This window comes from Pseudophryne corroboree, chromosome 1 (assembly GCF_028390025.1).
Source record: "Pseudophryne corroboree isolate aPseCor3 chromosome 1, aPseCor3.hap2, whole genome shotgun sequence".
In the NCBI taxonomy this organism is placed as follows: Eukaryota; Metazoa; Chordata; class Amphibia; order Anura; family Myobatrachidae; genus Pseudophryne; species Pseudophryne corroboree.
The window spans coordinates 610,867,255-610,889,745 of NC_086444.1; the positions used below are offsets into that span (position 1 = coordinate 610,867,255).

The 22,491-nt window shown below is 46.2% G+C and overlaps 1 protein-coding gene across 2 annotated transcripts in view; it reads right to left on the reverse strand.

Moving 5' to 3' along the window:
• Nucleotides 1–22,491, reverse strand: part of PALM (paralemmin) — a 118,085-nt gene that overhangs the window by 23,043 nt on the left and 72,551 nt on the right. For both annotated transcript variants that reach the window (XM_063914390.1, XM_063914389.1), the window contains exon 2: nucleotides 1,920–1,965. In XM_063914390.1, coding sequence (XP_063770460.1) covers nucleotides 1,920–1,965 — 46 coding nt within the window. The remainder of the gene's footprint in view (nucleotides 1–1,919; nucleotides 1,966–22,491) is intronic.

The following is a 22,491-nucleotide window of genomic DNA, read 5'->3' on the forward strand; positions in this document are numbered from 1 at the left end:
TACAGGATGCATTATGTGTAACTGGCACTACAGGATGCATTATGTGTAACTGGCACTTTAGGGTGCATTACGTGTAACTGGCACTACAGGATGCATTACGTGTAACTGGCACTACAGGACGCATTATGTGTAACAGGCACTACAGGACGCATTACGTGTAACTGGCACTACAGGATGCATTACGCGTAACTGGCACTACAGGACGCATTATGTGTAACAGGCACTACAGGATGCATTACGTGTAACTGGCACCACAGGACGCATTACGTGTTACTGGCACTACAGGATGCATTATGTGTAACTGGCACTTTAGGGTGCATTACGTGTAACTGGCACTACAGGACGCATTACTTGTAACTGGCATTGCAGGATGCATTACGTGTAACTGGCACTACAGGGGCCACTACGTGTAACTGGCACTATACCTAGGGCATTACGTTTATCTAGCACTATACTGGGGGTATTACGTGTAACTGGCACTACAGGATGCATTACGTGTAACTGGCATTTATACTGGAGGCATTACATTTATCTAGCACTATACTGGGGGTATTACGTGTAACTGGCACTACAGAATGCATTACGTGTAACTGGCATTTATACTGGAGGCATTACATTTATCTGGCACTATACTGGGGGCATTACGTTTATCTGGCACTATACTGGGTGCATTACATGTAAGGAGCACTGCTGTGGGCATTATGTGTAAGGCTGCCAATTGTGTGTGTAGGGAGGTGATAATACGGTAATTATATATATAATTTGATTTCATAATATATAGTTGCGAGGCTACGCCCACTATTATAGGAGTGAAGGCGTGCATATTGGGGAGAGGGGACACCTCAAATGATCACACTCAGAGTTCTAGTAGGCCTGGAGCCGGCTCTGGCTGCTGTCTGGGTACTTTGGGGTCTGTCCTGTAATTACAGTATATACACAATGGCTACAGTACAAGCCCACCCCCCATATGCTCTAATGTATCTGCTGTTTCTAAAAAGTGAGCTGAGGTTTGTGTTCTTGTGCTGCTGGGGATGTGCTGGAGAAGCCAGTGCCTCCCCAGCCATTGACCTCACCACAGGTCACTGGCTCAAAGTAGCTAACTTTTGGCGATTTAAGTTACTTTGAGCTCAAACTTGGCCAGTGTCTATGGCCGGTCGATGAGCAGTGAGCGCTGATGCGCGCTCCCGCATCATTGCTGGCTGCCGCCGTTCGTCGGGCTGTTTTACCAGCCAAGTGAATCACTTTCCACAGTCTCCTACTGTGGAAAGTGGTTCATCCCTGTGAACATCGCTGGGCACAGTGAAAAATGCTCAGTGTGTATGGACCTTTACATAGAATTAAATGTATTGTCAAATATTGTATACAGCATGTCACTTTATGCTGTGTATAATCAACAAATAAAAAATACATAAATAGTGTCATCCAGTTACCTACCTTTGGGATTTATATATACATACATAGTCACTTACATTTGTCATACCACAACCTCTAAATTTTCACATATATCACTACATACTGTATATAGGGAGACGGGACAGACACTAGCCTATACCACTGGGGACTTGGGGGTAAATGTATTATAACACTTCCTGTTTCACCTCATTACCAGGGCGAGGCAGGAAGGGACATCTTGTCTGCCAAAGCGGGGGATACTCATACAAGATCCCCTGCGCAGTCCAGAGTCAGCACCTGTCCCTGCTCCGGAGATAGGGACGGGGGTAGGGGGTGGGCAGCAGGGCGAGAAGAGCAGTAGAGGGGGCGGCACAGGACAGAATGGAGGGCAGGGCATCAGGCAGGCACTGAGATTACTAGTATATATGCCAACAGTGGTATCAGTAGGCTACATGGTAGCATTGCAATTAATCAATATCTAATTAGCTTCCACGTATGTGTATACAGACCCACCCCTTTGTACTCACCGCTATGATCTGCATTCTGTCCTGCTGAATTTGGGATTCATTTATCCTGGAAACAATCAATATTCCAAATCAGCGTTTAAATCGTATGGTAGATGAATGTTATTATAAAAATAAAACGTTTTATACTGATCATGCTTTTGTAAAAACTAGCAACACATGTATTTAGCTTATAAGAACCTGATATTATAAAAAAAAGTAATTTGACATATGCCAAAAGGACAAGGACATCTTTATTTTAGAGCAGCCATATAACATGTCTTACCATTGTACACACAAATCAGACTAGTAAATGCAGAGTAGTAGCATGTGTGAGTAATAATATTGGAAATACAGTTAGAAATAAGGCCAATGCCTAATACCCTGATTCATTTGTGTTTTTAGTACAAATAAAATGACATATAACAATGCTATAAGCATTAACAAACTCTCAAATGCTTATTTAATGAAGTGATGCTAATGCAAAACAGATGCAAACTGTCTGCCCCAATATTCTTATCCAATAAAGGGTCCATTGTGCTGGTGAAAAAAAATCCCCCTATTCATTATGAGAAAGATTGTGACAAAGTGGGCAGCATCAGTTATGTAGCATCATGGGTCACAGCAGTGACACAGCCCCTGCTGCCCAGGGGGCACATAACCTTTTCGTCTTCCTGTACTCTTTCTGTGCCCGCCTGCAGCATGGACTGCTGTGCAGTTACACTTCAATAGTGTCCTATTCTGCAGGTACTGAATAAAACTTGTTTAATACAAAAAAAAAGTTCTCCATTCCTTGGCCTAACTTCTAGAATTCAGACTCCCAATATAGCCAAATTAATATTATATATATATTCATACATACACATACATGCACTTTTTCATAAAAAAAAACAAACAAAAAAAAAAACATCCCATGGTATTATTTTAACACATTATTGGGGTATATTTACTAAGGTCCCGATTTTGACCGAGATGCCGTTTTTTCTTCAAAGTGTCATCTCGGTAATTTACTAAGCAAAAATCACGGCAGTGATGAGGGCATTCGTAATATTTTGGAAGTCCTAGGAAAAAATCACGAATCAATACACCATCGGTCAAATATGCCTGCAATTTGGTAGAAATCGGTCATTTACTAAAAAGTGCAAAACACAAACACTGCCGACAATAGCCAAACACTGCCGTGATGAAATACAAATCGTGAAAAAGTGCTAAAAAAAAACCAGACCTGCTTTTTTATCCTGTGTTTGTATAGGCATGCACGGATCCATGAGATCCGTGCATGTTTTTCAATGGGAAGGGGTGGGAAATGTTGGGGTTTTTTTTTTTGTTTTTTTAAATGCGTGGGGTCCCCCCTCCTAAACCAAACCAGCCTCGGGCTCTTTGAGCCGGCCCTGGTTGCAAAAATATGGGGGAAAAATTGACAGGGGTTCCCCCATATTTAAACAACCAGCACCGGGCTCTGCGCCTGGTCCTGGTTCCAAAAATACGGGGGACAAAAAGCGTAGGGGTCCCCCGTATTTTTGAAACCAGCACCGGGCTCCACTAGCTGGACAGATAATGCCACAGCCGGGGGTCACTTTTATACAGCGCCCTGCGGCCGTGGCATTAAATACCCAACTAGTCACCCCTGGCCGGGGTACCCTGGAGGAGTGGGAACCCCTTCAATCAAGGGGTCCCCCCCCTCCAGCCACCCAAGGGCCAGGGGTGAAGCCCGAGGCTGTCCCCCCCATCCAATGGGCTGCGGATGGGGGGCTGATAGCCTTTGTTGAAAGTTATGAATATTGTTTTTAGTAGCAGTACTACAAGTCCCAGCAAGCCTCCCCCGCAAGCTGGTACTTGGAGAACCACAAGTACCAGCATGCGGCGGAAAACCGGGCCCGCTGGTACCTGTAGTACTACTACTAAAAAAATACCCCAATAAAGACATTACACACACACCTTGAAAGTATAACTTTAATGCATACATACACACCACCATATACACATACTTACCTTATGTTCACACGAGGGTCGGTCCTCTTCTCCATGTAGAATCCATGGTGTACCTGTTGAAAAAATTCTACTCACCAAATCCAGTGTAGAGGGCTCCTCGGGTAATCCATTTGTAATCCACGTACTTGTAAAAAATAAGAATTTACTTACCGATAATTCTATTTCTCGTAGTCCGTAGTGGATGCTGGGGACTCCGTCAGGACCATGGGGTTTAGCGGCTCCGCAGGAGACAGGGCACAATAATAAAAGCTTTAGGATCAGGTGGTGTGCACTGGCTCCTCCCCCTATGACCCTCCTCCAAGCCTCAGTTAGGATACTGTGCCCGGACGAGCGTGCATAATAAGGAAGGATATTGAATCCCGGGTAAGACTCATACCAGCCACACCAATCACACCGTACAACCTGTGATCTGAACCCAGTTAACAGTATGATAACAACGAAGGAGCCTCTGCAAAGATGGCTCACAACAAGAATAACCCGATTTTTGTAACAATAACTATGTACAAGTATTGCAGACAATCCGCACTTGGGATGGGCGCCCAGCATCCACTACGGACTACGAGAAATAGAATTATCGGTAAGTAAATTCTTATTTTCTCTAACGTCCTAAGTGGATGCTGGGGACTCCGTCAGGACCATGGGGATTATACCAAAGCTCCCAAACGGGCGGGAGAGTGCGGATGACTCTGCAGCACCGAATGAGAGAACTCCAGGTCCTCCTCAGTCAGGGTGTGCCCCTGACCAAGTAGCATCTCGGCAAAGTTGTAAAGCCGAGACCCCTCGGGCAGCCGCCCAAGATGAGCCCACTTCCTTGTGGAATGGGCTTTTACTGATTTTGGCTGTGGCAAGCCTGCCACAGAATGTGCAAGCTGAATTGTACTACAAATCCAGCGAGCAATCGTCTGCTTAGAAGCAGGAACACCCATCTTGTTGGGTGCATACAGGCTAAACAGCGAGTCAGATTTTCTGACTCCAGTCGTCCTGGAAACATATATTTTCAGGGCCCTGACAACGTCAAGTAACTTGGAGTCCTCCAAGTCCCTAGTAGCCGCAGGTACCACAATAGGTTGGTTCATGTGAAAAACAGAAAACACCTTAAGGAGAAATTGAGGACGAGTCCTCAATTCTGCCCTGTCAGAATGAAAAATTAAGTAAGGGCTTTTATATGATAAAGCCGCCCATTCTGACACACGCCTGGCTGAATCCAGGGCTAATAGAATCTTCACCTTCCATGTGAAATATTTTAATTCCACAGTGGTGAGTGGATCAAACCAATGTGACTTTAGGAAACTCAAAACAACATTGAGATCCCAAGGTGCCACTGGGGGCACCAAAGGAGGCTGTATATGCAGTACCCCTTTTACAAACGTCTGAACTTCAGGCACTGAAGCCAGTTCTTTCTGGAAGAAATTCGACAGGGTCGAAATTTGAACCTTAATGGACCCTAATTTTAGGCCCATAGACAGTCCTGTTTTCAGGAAATCTAGGAAACGACCCAGTTGGAATTCCTCTGTAGGGACCTTCTTGGCCTCACACCACGCAACATATTTTCGCCAAATGCGGTGAAAATGTTTTGCGGTTACATCCTTCCTGGCTTCGACCAGGGTAGGGATGACTTCATCTGGAATGCCCTTTCAGGATCCGGCGTTCAACTGCCATGCCGTCAAACGCAGCCGCGGTAAGTCTTGGAACAGACAAGGCCCCTGCTGGAGCAGGTCCTCTCTTAAAGGTAGAGGCCACGGTTCTTCCGTGAGCATCTCTTGAAGTTCCGGGTACCAAGTCCTTCTTGACCCATCCGGAACCACGAGTATCGTTCTTACTCATCTCCTTCTTATGATTCTCAGTACTTTTGGTATGAGATGCATAGGAGGGAACACATACCCTGACTGGTACACCCACAGTGTTACCAGAGCGTCCACCGCTATTGCCTGAGGGTCCCTTGACCTGGCGCAATATCTGTCTAGTTTTTTGTTCAGGCGGGACGCCATCATGTCCACCTTTGGTTTTTCCCAACGGTTTACAATCATGTGGAAAACTTCCCGCTGAAGTCCCCACTCTCCCGGGTGGAGGTTATGCCTGCTGAGGAAGTCTGCTTCCCAGTTTTCCACTCCCGGAATTAACACTGATGAGAGTGTTATCACATGATTTTTCGCCCAGCGAAGAATCTTTGCAGTTTCTGCCATTTCCCTCCTGCTTCATGTGCCGCCCTGTCTGTTTACGTGGGCGACTGCCGTGATGTTGTCCCACTGGATCAATACCGGCTGACCTTGAAGCAGAGGTCTTGCTAAGCTTAGAGCCTTGTAAATTGCCCTTAGCTCCAGTATATTTATGTGGAGAGAAGTCTCCAGACTTGATCACACTCCCTGGAAATTTTTTCCTTGTGTGACTGCTCCCCAGCCACTCAGGCTGGCATCCGTGGTCACCAGGACCCAGTCCTGAATGTCGAATCTGCGGCCCTTTCATAGATGAGCACTCTGCAGCCACCGCAGAAGAAAACACCCTTGTCCTTGGAGACAGGGTTATCCGCTGATGCATCTGAAGATGCGATCCGGACCATTTTCCCAGCAGATTCCACTGAAAGGTTCTTGCGTGAAATCTACCGAATGGGATCGCTTTGTAAGAAACCACCATTTTTCACAGGACCCTTGTGCAATGATGCACTGATACCTTTCCTGGTTTTAGGAGGTTCCTGACTAGCTCGGATAACTCCCTGGCCTTCTTCTCCGGGAGAAAACATCCTTTTCTGGACTGTGTCCAGAATCATTCCTAGGAACATTAGACGTGTCGTCGGAAAAGCTGCGATTTTGGAATATTTAGAATCCACTCGTGCTGTCGTAGAACTACTTGAGATAGTGCTACTCCGACCGCCAACTGTTCTCTGGACCTTGCCCTTATCAGGAAAGCGTCCATATTTCTTTTAGGAAGAATCATCATTTCGGCCATTACCATGGTAAAGACCCGGGGTGCCGTGGACAATCCAAACGGCAGCGTCTGAACTGATAGTGACAGTTCTGTACCACGAACCTGAGATACCCTTGGTGAGAAGGGCAAAATTTGGACATGTAGGTAAGCGTCCCTGATATCCAGTGACACCATATCGTCCTGGTTCGCTATCACTGCTCTGAGTGACTCCATCTTGATTTGAACCCTTGTATGTAATTGTTCAAATCTTTTAGATCTCACCGAGCCGTTTGGCTTCAGTACCACAATATAGTGTGGAATAATACCCCTTCCCTTGTTGTAGGAGGGGTACTTTGATTATCACCTGCTGGGAATACAGCCTGTGAATTTTTTCCCAATACTGCCTCCCTGTCGGAGGGAGACGTTGGTAAAGCAGACTTCAGGAACTTGTGAGGGGAAGACGTCTCGAATTTCCAATGTACACCTGGGATACTACGTGTAGGATCCAGGAGTCCACTTGCGAGTGAGCCCACTGCGTGCTGAAACTCTTGAGATGACCCCCCACCGTACTTGAGTCCGCTTGTATGGCCCCAGCGTCATGCTGCGGACTTGGCAGAAGCTGTGGAGGACTTCTGTTCCTGGGAATGGGCTGCCTGCTGCAGTCTTCTTCCCTTTCCTCTAACCCTGGGCAGATATGACTGGCCTTTTGCCCGCCTGCCTTTATGGGTACGAAAGGACTGAGACTGAAAAGACTGTGTCCTTTTCTGCTGAGATGTGACTTGGGGTAACAAAAGTGGATTTTCCAGCTGTTGCCATGGCCACCAGGTCCGATGGACCGCCCCTTTATACGGCAATACTTCCATGTGCCGTCTGGAATCTGCATCACCTGACCACTGTCGTGTCTATAAACATCGTCTGGCAGATATGGACATCACATCTACTCTTGATGCCAGAATGCAAATATCCCTCTGTGCATCTCGCATATATAGAAATGCATCCTTAAAATGCTCTATAGTCAATAAAATATTGTTCCTGTCAAGGGTATCAATATTTTCAGTCAGGAAATCCGACCAAGCCCCCCCAGCGCTGCACATCCAGGCTGAGGCGATTGCTGGTCGTAGTATAACACCAGTATGTGTGTATATACTTTTTAGGATATTTTTCAGCTTCCTATCAGCTGGCTCCTTGAGGGCGGCCGTATCTGGAGACGGTAACGCCACTTGTTTTTATAAGCGTGTGAGCGCCTTATCCACCCTAAGGTGTGTTTTCCAACTCGCCCTCACTTCTGGCGGGAAAGGGTATACCTCAAATAATTTTCTATCGGAGGAAACCCACGTATCATCACACACTTTAATTTATCTGATTCAGGAAAAACTACAAGTAGATTATTCCCTCCCTACATAATACCCTTATTTGTGGTACTTGTAGTATCAGAAATATGTAACACCTCCTTCATTGCCCTTAACATGTAACGTGTGGCCCTAAAGGAAAATACGTTTGTTTCTTCACCGTCGACACTGAAGTCAGTGTCCGTGTCTGTGTCGACCAACTGAGGTAAATGGGCGTTTTTACAAGCCCCTGACGGTGTCTGAGACGCCTGGACAGGTACTAATTTGTTTGCCGGCCGTCTCATGTCGTCAACCGACCTTGCATCGTGTTGACATTATCACGTAATTCCTAAATAAGCCATCCATTCCGGTGTCGACTCCCTAGAGAGTGACATCACCAATACAGGCAATTTGCTCCGCCTCCTCACCAACATCGTCCTCCTACATGTCGACACACACGTACCGACACACAGCACACACACAGGGAATGCTCTGATAGAGGACAGGACCCCACTAGCCCTTTGGGGAGACAGAGGGAGAGTTTGCCAGCACACACCAAAAACGCTATAATTATACAGGGACAACCCCTTATACAAGTGTTTTCCCTTATAGCATTTTCACATATGTAATCATATCGCCAAATAAGTGCCCCCCCCTCTCTGTTTTAACCCTGTTTCTGTAGTGCAGTGCAGGGGAGAGCCTGGGAGCCTTCCTCACAGCAGAGCTGAGCAGGAAAATGGCGCCGTGTGCTGAGGAGAATAGGCCCCGCCCCCTAAAACGGCGGTCTCTTCTCCCGGAGTTTGTGAGATCTGGCAGGGGTTAAATACATCCATATAGCCTCAAGGGCTATATGTGATGTATTTTAGCCATAAAAAAGGTATAATACATTGCTGCCCAGGGCGCCCCCCCCAGCGCCCTGCACCCTCAGTGACCGCTGGTATGAAGTGTGCTGACAACAATGGCGCACAGCTGCAGTGCTGTGCGCTACCTTATGAAGACTGAAAGTCTTCTGCCGCCTGTTTCTGGACCTCTGGACCTCTTCAACTTCGGCATCTGCAAGGGGGGTCGGCGGCACGGCTCCGGGACGAACCCCAGGGTGAGACCTGTGTTCCGACTCCCTCTGGAGCTAATGGTGTCCAGTAGCCTAAGAAGCAAATCCATCCTGCACGCAGGTGAGTTTACTTCTCTCCCCTAAGTCCCTCGTAGCAGTGAGCCTGTTGCCAGCAGGACTCACTGAAAATAAAAAACCTAACTTAAACTTTTATTCTAAGCAGCTCAGGAGAGCCACCTAGATTGCACCCTTCTCGGCCGGGCACAAGAATCTAACTGAGGCTTGGAGGAGGGTCATAGGGGGAGGAGCCAGTCAGGGACGGATCTAGACTTTTCTTTAGGGGGGGCGGTTTACTCTTTAATCTTGACTCCTCCCTCTACAGTCCCAACTCCTCCCATCTGCAATCTTAACTCCTCTCTCAATTCTGACTGAACTTTTTGAGTGAGACTTAGATAGAGCTTTGTGATTGTTTTATGTACATGTGATGTGACTGTGCTATGGGGTAATTGTATTTATTAGCCCTAGTACCCACACACCAGCAAGTGAGGGGCAAATGCTCTGTAACCCTTGCTCTCCTGGCTCCTCTGTGCTGCTGTGGTATAAGCTGCAGCACATCGTTCTGCCTCATGCTCTCCCAGGAGAGCTCTCTTCTGCTCAAAAGTGGGCGTGGCTATGACTGTGTTAGGGGGGGCGGTCGCCCCCTTCGCCCCCCCCTAGATCCGGCCCTGGAGCCAGTGCACACCACCTGATCCTAAAGCTTTTATTATTGTGCCCTGTCTCCTGCGGAGCCGCTAAACCCCATGGTCCTGACGGAGTCCCCAGCATCCACTTAGGACGTTAGAGAAATAAAAAAACGGACACCCGACCACGAACTGAAAGGGGCCCCATGTTTTCACATGGGACCCCTTTCCCCGAATGCCAGAAACCCCCTCTGACTTATGTCTAAGAGGGTTTCCTCAGCCAATCAGGGAGCGCCACGTTGTGGCACCCTCCTGATTGGCTGTGTGCTCCTGTACTGTCTGACAGGCGGCACACGGCAGTGTTACAATGTAGCGCCTATGCGCTCCATTGTAACCAATGGTGGGAACTTTGTGGTCAGCGGGTGACCGAAAGTAACCTCACCGCTGACCACAAAGTTCCCACCATTGGTTACAATGGAACGCATAGGCGCTACATTGTAACACTGCCGTGTGCCGCCTGTCAGACAGTACAGGAGCACACAGCCAATCAGGAGGGTGCCACAACGTGGCGCTCCCTGATTGGCTGAGGAAACCCTCTTAGACATAAGTCAGAGGGGGTTTCTGGCATTCGGGGAAAGGGGTCCCATGTGAAAACATGGGGCCCCTTTCAGTTCGTGGTCGGGTGTCCGTTTTTTTATTTTTACAAGTACGTGGATTACAAATGGATTACCCGAGGAGCCCTCTACACTGGATTTGGTGAGTAGAATTTTTTCAACAGGTACACCATGGATTCTACATGGAGAAGAGGACCGACCCTCGTGTGAACATAAGGTAAGTATGTGTATATGGTGGTGTGTATGTATGCATTAAAGTTATACTTTCAAGGTGTGTGTGTAATGTCTTTATTGGGGTATTTTTTTAGTAGTAGTACTACAGGTACCAGCGGGCCCGGTTTTCCGCCGCATGCTGGTACTTGTGGTTCTCCAAGTACCAGCTTGCGGGGGAGGCTTGCTGGGACTTGTAGTACTGCTACTAAAAACAATATTAATAACTTTCAACAAAGGCTATCAGCCCCCCATCCGCAGCCCATTGGATGGGGGGGGACAGCCTCGGGCTTCACCCATGGCCCTTGGGTGGCTGGAGGGGGGGGACCCCTTGATTGAAGGGGTTCCCTCTCCTCCAGGGTACCCTGGCCAGGGGTGACTAGTTGAGTATTTAATGCCACGGCCGCAGGGCGCTGTATAAAAGTGACCCCCGGCTGTGGCATTATCTGTCCAGCTAGTGGAGCCCGGTGCTGGTTTCAAAAATACGGGGGACCCCTACGCTTTTTGTCCCCCGTATTTTTGGAACCAGGACCAGGCGCAGAGCCCGGTGCTGGTTGTTTAAATATGGGGGAACCCCTGTCAATTTTTTCCCCATATTTTAGCAACCAGGGCCGGCTCAAAGAGCCCGAGGCTGGTTTGGCTTAGGAGGGGAGACCCCACGCAATTTTTTTTTTTAAGTTTAAACATTTTTTTTTTTTTTACAAGGTGCACAATGAAGCCCAGCACGGATCTCTCAGATCCGGCCGAGATTCATTGTATTAAAGTCGGCAGTGTTTTACAAGTCACTCACGTAAAACACTGCCTAAAAAAACGAATGACATCGACATCGGAAAAACCGAAAATGCAGAATACGGCAGCTTAGTAAATTAGTCGTAATCAATTCAAAAAGTTGCATATTTACACTTTCGATGTCATTCGTGATTGAACTTTGACCTCAAACGGAAAATTACGAATGTTAGTAAATTTACCCCATTGGATATGTTGTGAAGGACCTTGCGAGAGGTTCGTGGAGTCTATTGCCCTGTTGTTACAGGTTAGGCTGGGCAGGATTCCACGCCGGGAAATTGAAGTCGCGATGGTCGAGGTGTTCTGATCATGACGATCTTCCAACCATCGATGTTTGTACCGAGGTTTACATTTTTTTTTTTTAAAGAAAATTGGATTGCACATACTTTAAATAAATGTTCTTCACATAATTTAATCATAAAAAAATTACAATTTCCCAAGCGTTTTTTGGAAAAAAATATTAGTCAGTTAAGTGGTTAAAAAATTATGTAATCACTGGCCAAATGATGCTATTGAAATGCCTCCAAGTACATAATTATTCATTGTGAGGGGTGTGCTGACATTTTCAACTAAAATCCACATAAACTCCCATTGAGACCCATGTTAACTTAACGTGGATCTAAATAAATATGAAAAAGTTGCAGCTGCATTAATGGAACCCATGGCTAATTGAATTCAAGCCTAACGGAGAGATTATGGGGGTCATTCCGAGTTGATCACTCGCTAGCAGTTTTTAGCAGCTGTGCAAACGCTATGCCGCCGCCCACTGGGAGTGTATTTTAGCTTAGCAGAAGTGCGAACGGTTGTTTCGCAGAGCGGCTACAAACATTTTTTGTGTAGTTTCAGAGTAGCTCAAAACCTACTCAGCGCTTGCGATCACTTCATACTATTCAGTTACGGATTTGACGTCACAAACCCACCCAGCAACGCCTCCGTTTTTCCTGGCACGCCTGCATTTTTCCGAACACTCCCTGAAAACGGTCAGTTGCCACCCAGAAACGCCCACTTCATGTCAATCACTCTGCGGCAAGCAGTGCGACTGAAATGCATCGCTAGACCCTGTGCAAAACGACATCGTTCATTGTGCCCGTACGTTGCACGAGCGCATTGCGCTGCATACGCATGAGCAGAACTGCCGTTTTTTAGCCTGAACACTGCGCTGCGAATAAATGCAGCTAGCGATCAACTCGGAATGACCCCCTATATTAGCAGCAAAGTCCCATCTGAAACTTGCACTCATCTACAGTATAACACTAGTATCCGGGCAAGGTAACCTTGCACATTTTTGCTTGCACCACATACTAGTGCAGACAAACACTAGAGCGGATTTCCCTCCCGTAATTTCCTGCAATGTGTGCAGCCAGACATCGCTCATGCTTAATTGAATCACAGGATAAACTGCACAACTTTGTGTGTATTTTAACTCAGATAACACAACACCAGGGGGGTCATTCCGACCTGATCACACGCTAGCTATTTTTTGCAGCGCTATGATCAGGTCAAAACTTAACAAAACTGCGCATGCGTATGCACTGCAATACACAGGCGCATCGTACGGGTACAAAGTGGGTCGGTGCTGGGCGATGGATTTAACGAAGAATCCATTCGCACAGCCGATTGCAAGAAGATTGACAGGAAGAAGGCGTTTATGGGTGTCAACTGACCGTTTTCAGGGAGTGGTTGGAAAAACGCAGACGTGTCCAAGCGTTTGCAGGGCGGGTGTCTGACGTCAATTCCGGGACCGGAGAGGCTGAAGTGATCGCAGCGGCTGAGTAAGTTCAGACCTACTGCACAAAACTTTTTTGTATCGCTCGGCTGCACAAGCATTCGCACACTTGCAAAGCGAAAATACACTCCCCCATGGGCGGCGACTATCTGATTGCAGCACTGCACAAAAATAGCTAGTGAGCGATCAACTCGGAATGACCCCCCAGGTACAGAGTAAAATAAAGATACTTTAAACAATGAGTGGGGGATTTGTTAAGTGCGGTCTAACCAAACTGCAGGTCTTCATTCTATTTGAAGTGTAGTTTATAAACTGTGCAATTTACTGAAGTCAGAACCACAAGATTTTAAATGGCATTTGTAGTCTGGATAGCTTGCTGGGATACAAACCATCCCATTTATCAAGTGGAAGTGTGCCAAATTGTATGGTAATGTGGTTGTGAGATGTAAAATAGCTTAAATGACATAGAGGATCACAATTGACATAGAGGCCCCCATTTGGGGAAATAGCCACAAATATTAAGTATCCCCCAAATGTATGTAGGAGGGACCACCAGTGGTGGTTCTTGCCACGGGCAAGCAGGACTTTTGCCCGGGGCGCCGCCTTCCGGAGGGCACTGGCGCCATCCGGAGGGCGCCGCACCGTGGCAAGATCCGCCACTGCTGCCCGCTGTGTCCCCCGTCCGCCTCCGCTGCCCGCTGCCGTCCCCGTCCTCGGCGCCTCCTGTGAAGGGAACTAGACGCTATGCGTCTAGTTTCCCTTCGTGGAGAGTAACTGCTGAGCGGTGCGCGATGACGTCATCGCGCACCGCACAGCAAAGGTCCTCTCCAAGAAGGGAACTAGACGCATAGCGTCTAGTTTCTCTTCGTGGAGAGGACCTTTTGCTGTGCGGTGCGCGATGACGTCATCGCGCACCGCTCAGCATTCAAGCGGCGCTTTCAATGTACAGGGGGCGTGACTCACCACGCCCCCTGTATTAGGCCACACCCCTTTCCTGCCCGGGGCGCTCTGCGCCCTTGAACCGGCACTGGGGACCACAGCAGGCATCTCTGATGCCTACTGCAATCCCTCCATTCCCACCAGCAGCCACATCCCCCACAGGCTACTATGGAGATGCAATGCTGCCAGATTTATTAATTTCCAGAATTTCCAGAATGCAATCCGGAGATTGACCCCCACGGCTGCTGCCATCTGAAGATGGCGGCAGCCGTGGGGGTCAATCTCCGGAATGCATTCTAGCCAAATTGGCTAAAATGCAACCAGGGTTGGACTGGCCCATCAAGGTCCCCAGTCCATACACTCACAGTTGGTTAGGCAAACCAATGTGGTGGCTGGCCACACCCTCTCTGGAAACTGGCTACACCCTTAAATATGGACCCCTACCACTGCATGCCCCAGTCCGACACTGGTTTCAACCCCACTGCTTTGCTTCCCATGGTCTCTTTGTGTGTGCGTGCGTGTCCATTTGCCTTTAGACTGTAAGCTCATGCAAGCAGGGCCCCTCTTCTCATATTATGTTATATAGGGGCGCTATGGGGGAGAACCGGTATCAGTGCACGTTATATGCGCTATACTGCTTTTCTCCCATGTAAGAAGGCTGCAGAGAGTGCACAGTGACAGGGGAACTATGCGCCCCTGTCCATATTAGCACTGCTATCTAAAAGATAGCAGGCCGACATGCGAGGACAATGTGTGAACGGTCAGCATCGCTCACTGTCCCAAGACCTGCAGCTTTCGATTTCCACAGCTGCAGGCGGCAATGCCCATAGACCACAGTAGGGACAGAGCTGTCCCTAGCTGTGGTGGGTGCCAGCTCCGGACTGCGCTGGGGATCTCGCGTGAGTAGTGAGATCCCATGCATGCGCAGAGGGAGCCGGCCGGGAAGGAGACACAGCTCTTTAGCACGGAGCTGAAGCGCTGTGTGCTCAGGGGGACATCGTCGGAGGGTGGAGCTTCACTCCCCCACTTCTGCAGACGAGATGTTTATACATCTTGTCAATGTCCCTTCCTGCTTCTCCTCGGAAATGATGCCCGTCACTATAATACATTTACCTGAAGATTAGGTATTTTGTTGGTTGCAATTGGCTATCCATTTGTTTGTGTATGTTTATACTGTATACCCAAGTAACCCTGTATGTTATTTCCTATATTATTTGCTATGTGGCACCATAGAAATAAAAGATATTTTAATAACATGGAACAAATATTCATTAGCCAATAGCTAGCAATCAGCAATAAACCTTGAGCACCTCATTATAAGTTATGACATAGATCAGCAACTCAATACCCCAATACTAAACCGATCTGCCAATTAGTGATAAAGCCATAGACATCGATGGTCGGTTATCCATTGGGGAAATTCATCATATTAAAGTTCACAGACTCGCCAATCCCAATAATTTTGTGGTCAGAATCAGTGAATTGGGGCAATCCATCTCAAATGCATGGGCCCCATTAGATGATTTGTTAATATCTTTTGTTAGTAAACAACCTTCTGCGAGTATTACTGAGTTTCCATCTGCTCTGTGTATTCTACATAACTTCCACATAATAACCTTTTATGAACTATAAATGTAGCTATACTGTATATTGTGTGAGTATTGTACTCGGTGGCTTGTGTATTTATCTAAAGTTGCAGAAGCACTCTTTGTTAAGGCACACATGTAATACTCATCTACCCGTCCTCAGCATATCATTGATCTATTTGTTATTAATCCTCCTATATTACATGCTTTTCACAATCCAGAAAGCCTGTAAAAGTGTACTGTCTTACCAACCTGTTTTTGATATTGTCCTTTTACCGCCTTACCTGTGTTACTATACTAAAAGCAAATTATTTGCTAAACAGTATTTTGATATGCACCTGATCACATGCTAGAAAACCCCATTTGCTCTTTTTTTTGTGTTTCTTTCTATTCTATTCGTTTCGATCAGCACCTCAAATTTGGAGACACCCCCCCCCCCCCCCCCCCCCCCTGGCAACACTGTACTGAGCGCCACTGACTCTCAGTGGTCGACTGGTTGGGACAGCCATGGCGGGAACTATCACGTGAGCTTCGGTGGATTGTGTGGCAGTTTACCAGTTACCAGACTCTAATTTTGTTGTATTCCCAATATTAATGTATATCATTAACCACAGGGCCGGTTCTACACCTTGTGGCGCCCAGTGCAAAAGTTTCCACCGGCGCCCCTCCCCCTCCCCCACGGCAAAACAGTTATTGCGTGCAAAAAAAATAGGGGCGTGGCCACAGTTATGCTCCCAGTAGCTGTGCCCCCAGATTTGCCCCAAGTAGTTGTGCCCCCCAGTTGATTTGCCCCCAATAGATATGCCCCTGTAGCTGTGTCCCCAGTAGATATGCCCCCTGTAGATATGCCCCCAGTAGATATGCCCCCTGTAGCTATGCCCCCTGTAGCTATGCCCCCAGTAGTTGTGCCCAAGTAGTTGTGCCCCCTATAGCTATGCCCCCAGTAGATTAGCCCCCAGTAGTTGTGCCCCGTTGCTGTGCCCCCAGTAGTTGTGCCCCCTGTCGCTGTGACCTCTGTTGCTTTGCCCCCAGTAGTTGTGCCCCCTGTTGCTTTGCCCCCAGTAGTTGTGCCCCGTTTCTTTGCCCCCAGTAGTTGTGCCCCCTGTTGCTTTGCTCCCTGTCGCCGCTTACAAACACACACACACAAAAATAAAAATACTTACCACTGCCCCGCTCCTGTTCCTGACCGCTGCAGCGCTGCCCTCTGTCTCTGGCCGTCGGCTCCTCTCTATGGGAGAGACGTCATGACGTTTCTCCCATAGCAGCGCCGCACAGACAATACAGACAGTACTGACCTCTAGTGTCTGTCCCTGGAGCCGGCTGCAGCGGACGACCACACAGCCCACGGCGTCTGCTGCAGCCGGGGAGCGGGGTGCGGGTAGGCGGCGGTGCCTGCGGCCGCGCCCCCAGTCCGCAGCGCCCCGGGCGAAGGCACTGCTTGCCCGAACCAAGAACCGCTCCTGATTAACCACTATTATTAGTACTGTATTACTATTTTTAATATTGTATGTTATTTTTTCATTTATTGTGGGAGGCCCTTTTTGTGGAACCTGATTCAGCTGCAGCATTTACTGTTTTGCAACATATGGTTCATGGTAAAACCGGCAAAGGAAAATTTCTGTGGTGCACCGCTTCCCTTGAAGCCCTAAGCATGTGTTTATTTTACTTAATGGGTAATCCAGCCCTAGGTATTAACATATTAAGTGACATATAATGAGGTTTTGATTACACCCACATAAGTTAAAGTTATTGTAGAGACATTTATTATATAGTATAGCTAAATGGTTCATTTACTGAACGTTACCTGGATCAGTGGAGAAGAACAAAAATTAAAGGTGGGAGAGATCAGAAAAAAGCAAAAAATCATATAGGGGCTGATGTATGAAACGTGATAAATTTCTAAATTTTTTTCATCACTTATCATGTCTTTTTCTGGACTTTTTCGATTTTTTTTTCGAAATACGTATCATTTTTTTATTGAAAAAATTTGGATTGCGAAAAAGCCCAAAAATTAGATAATTATCGCAATCTACATTTCGATCGTTTTATCGCATTTCAGAAATATTAAATTAAGTGTGCATGCTTTGTTTCAGAGCCAGACATGCACAGTGAGTTCTTTGGTGGCATTCAGCACATACCTGACCTACAGCAGAAAAGAATAGCTAGTTTACTATGGGGACACTTATTAGAAAACTGAAAGGGGAGTCAACTTTTACAAAGACAATTCGATTGGTTATTCTAATGACTGTTATAAACATGCTACTAAGATGAAATTCCACTGGCCTTTAGTAGTGTGTGCTGTTTACTACCAACAGAGATATATATATATATATATATATATATATATATATACATACACACACACATATATGTATATTAGAGATGAGCAGGTTCGGTTCTACCGAACATCACGTCCCGAGCCCGGATCTGAGTCCGGCTCGGGTTTTCCCGCCAGACTTGGAAACCAGGACGAGGCAAAATGTCATCATCCCACTGTCGGATTCTCACGGGTTTAGGATTCCATATAAGGAGCTGCACGTCGCCGCCATTTTCACTCCAGCCCTGGAGAGTGTAGCGAGAGGACGTGTCTCCTCAGTGTCTGTGTGGGAAAGTGGTGTGGTGCCCTGCTCTTATGTGTCATTTCCAGTGCTGTCTGGTGCTACATCACTCCAGTCACAGTGGTGGTGTCCTGTGCTGCCATAAGTTCAGTGCTGCTGTATAAGTCCAGTCCAGTGCAGTGGTGCTGTGTTGTGCTGCATCAGTCCAGTGGTGGTGTCCTGTGCTGCCATAAATCCAGTGGTGATGTGCTGTGCTGCCATAAGTCCAGTGCTGCTGCTGTATAAGTCCAATGCAGTGGTGCTGCATCAGTCCAGTGGTGGTGCCCTGTGCTGCTATAAGTCCAGTGGTGATGTGCTGTGCTGCCATAAGTCCAGTGCTGCTGCTGTATAAGTCCAATGCAGTGGTGCTGCATCAGTCCAGTGGTGGTGCCCTGTGCTGCTATAAGTCCAGTGGTGGTGTACTGTGCTGCCATAAGTCCAGTGCTGCTGCTGTGTAAGTCCAGGGGTACTGCCATATAAGTCCAGTCCAGTGGTGCAGCCATATAAGTTCAGGGGTACTGCCGTATAAGTCCAGGGGTACTGCCGTATAAGTCCAGTCCAGTGGTACTGCCGTATAAGTCCAGGTGGTACTGCCGTATAAGTCCAGTCCAGTGGTACTGCCGTATAAGTCCAGGTGGTACTGCCGTATAAGTCCAGTCCAGTGGTGCTGTCTTGTGCTGCCATAAGTCCAGTGGTGGTGTCCTGTGCTGTATATTATTTACTCCAAATAAAAGGGTTATATACTTATTATCCAAATAATTTTTACATGGTTTGCCCTGTGTGTATGGTATAGGGGTACGCTCGCCTGTGCTGCATATTATTATAATAACTTAAAATAAAAGGGATATTATTATCCAAATAATTTTTAAAGGGTTTGCGCTGTGTGTGTGGTTTAGGGCAGGGACGTGCGGTGAGCTAAATAGCTTAGGAGGCACTGGCTAGCACCAGAGCCAGATTTACATGCAATTTATGAGCCAAAGCGTAAATCTGGGCATTATACACAGGTGCAGCAGTATAAACACCTGGAAATTTGGTGAGTTTTGATCAGAGATGTGCGGAAAAGTTAGCCAGGTGAGGACTTTTTACTCCAGAATTTTGGCTATAAAAATTATTAGAAAAATGCAAAGAAGATATTTCAAACATATTCTTTGTATTTTTCATTTACTTTATACACAAACGTTAGTATGACAGGAAAGGCTCTGCCTCACCTGCCTCACCCCACCGCACGTCACTGGTTTAGGGGAACCTTCGCCTGTGCTGCATATTATTATAATAACTCCAAATAAAAGGGTTATTATTATCCAAATTATTTTTACAGGGTTTTCTGTGTGTGGTGTAGAGGTATGCTCTCCTGTGCCGCATATTGTTATATAACTCCGTCCACATAAAAAGGTTATTATTATCTAAATTATTTTTACAGGCTTTGCCCTGTGTGGTGTAGGGGTACGCTCGCCTGTGCTGCATATTATTATAACAGCTCCAAATAAAAGGGTTATTAATTATTATCCAAATTATTTTTACAGGCTTAACCATGAGTATGTGGTTTACGGGTACACTCTCTTGTGCCACTAATATTGTACGTGTATAACATCTGGGCAAATTCCAGCACGTCCTATGTTTTGCACATACAATTAATTTGGTGGTGCAGAATTTTTTGAGAAATGACGGGCGTGCAGGAGATGCTGTCGGTGGGCTGAAAAATTGCGGGACACTTTCAACATTCAGCCTCTGCGTGACACTCCTAGATGGGCCAGGTGTTTGTGCCGCCCACTTGTGTCGCTTAGCTTAGTCATCCAGTGACACTAAAAACAATATTATGAGGTGTGAGGTGTTCAGAATAGACTGGAAATGAGTGTTATTGAAGTTAATAATACAGTAGGATCAAATTACCCCCAAACTCTGTGATTTTAGCGTTTTTTGTGTTTTTTTCAAAAATCATCCAGATCCAAAACCAAAACCCGAAAGGGTGGTTTTGGCAAAACCAATCCAGATTCAAAACACGAGCGGGGATCCAGATCCAAAACCAAAACACGAAAAGTGCCCGCCGCACATCTCTAATATATATATATATATATATATAGATAGATAGATAGATAGATAGATAGATAGATAGATGATGAGAGAAGTTTTATATGTATATAATATAAATTTCAAGCAAACATATAGAAAATATTAGTAAATTTTTAGACTAGCTCAATATATATATATATATATATAAGTATAATTTAGATACAGGGAGATATTTTTAACATATTCTTTTTGTAAAAAAGTAAATTTAGAGGTGGAACTACAAGAACAATCATGACCTATTGCTAAACTCGCCAGTAAAAGCTGGCAATAAAAACCTATGAAAAGTTTCAGACAATTTTCACGATAATCCAATGATACATAAGGTTCCCATTCATTTTCAATAGAAGTTGGGAAAAGTTCGATAAAAAAACCATGAAAAGTAGATTTTTGCAAAAAAAAACCCCAATAAATAAAATCGAAAAACTTACATACATTCAGACGATACTTAAAAAATGTGAAAAGTATACAAAATCAAAACGTATCTCTTTTCTTAACGCAAATAACTGTTGCTACATACATCAGCCTCATAGACTGCACTGCAGTGCAACCATTGCCCTCTAGTGGCCGTGCTCAGTATGCTGCTATTCTGCTTGGATTCATATAATGGGGGAGATGTACTAAGCCTGAAAAGTGATAAATATCACTGTGATAAAGCACCAGCCAATCGGCTCCTAACTGTCATGTCACAGGCTGTGTTTGAAAAATGACAGTTAGGAGCCGATTGGCTGGTACTTTATCACTGTGATATTTATCACTTTTCAGGCTTAGTACATCTGGCCCACCGTATATAGATAAAGGCCTGGCTTGTTAAAATATTTTTAACTTAGATTATTATTTGTAAATATAATTACATTTGGGCATCCCTCCTCCCTTATTGCTGAAACTGTTTCATCTGCATTACTTTTTACTTCCCTCAAATTCATTACATCCACTAGGTACAACTCTTCCATCTTATCTTTCACATTAATAGTGGGAAATCTATTAAGTATGGTTTTCCAACCCATGTTTTTGTCAGTTTAATGCACAGTTTCTGAGATTTGAGATCTACAAATGCCAAAACCACACATCAAGTCACATGTTTTCAAAGTGCAAGTTCTGAAACCTCCATTCCATTTTTTTTAAATACAGATGTGTCCTCATACATCTTTGCTGTAGTCACGCCAAACAGCCCCTCTTGTCACGCCAGAATTGCGTGCGAATCTGCTAGCATCAGGCCTCTTTTTTGCCTAAAATGCATCTTAGTCGCAACGCAATGTGACTAGGACCAGAGGCGTCACCGGGTGCAGTGACACCTGTTGCGCACCCTTGATATGCCGGCGCACTCGCGGCAAAAGGGGCATGGCTGCAACAAAATGGGGCGTGACCTCGTGGGTCGTCACTCCGGAGGCATGCCCAGCATCTCCGGAAATGCAGGGCTGTACTGGGCTGCCCCCGGAGACTGTCTGCAGCGCTGTCCGCTCCTCTTCTATGACAGGAACCGGGTGCTGTAGCAGAATTTCACACTGCAGCACCTGGCTCCTGTCACTGCAGAGGAGCCCACAGATTGGTGTCACCCCTTCTAGGCATCAAACACCAGGGTGCGGGCCGCACCCAGCTTGTGACGCCACTGACTAGGACGCACAAGGAGATTGTGCTGATTAATTTGATACGATACTTGTATATCTGTGTGTGACTGAGTGTCTGAAACTGTACACAAAGTGCTACAATGTAGCAGCCGCAGCTTTTTTCCAATACAAGTTCTGTTCTGCTCCATATACAGACTCTGTAACACACACACATATACAAGTGTCACAAATCAAATGAATTGTGCCTCCTAGTCGCATTGTGTTGTGAAAAAGGCAAAAAGACACCCATTGTTAGCACTGGACCCGGCGGCTCACTCCAGGCATCTCTCGGTGCATGCCATATTGGGGTAGATGTATGAGGACACATCTGTAGCATGCTGCTTGGTATACCTGGTGTTTAAGAACAGAAAATAAATAACACATTGTTAATTATGAGGGCAATAATTATTTATAAAGAAGGATACTTTTTTTTATTTTATAAAGAGGTTAATATTAATTTAAGCTTTTATTATACAGGAAATATTAATATATGATTTTCTTCAGGGGATACA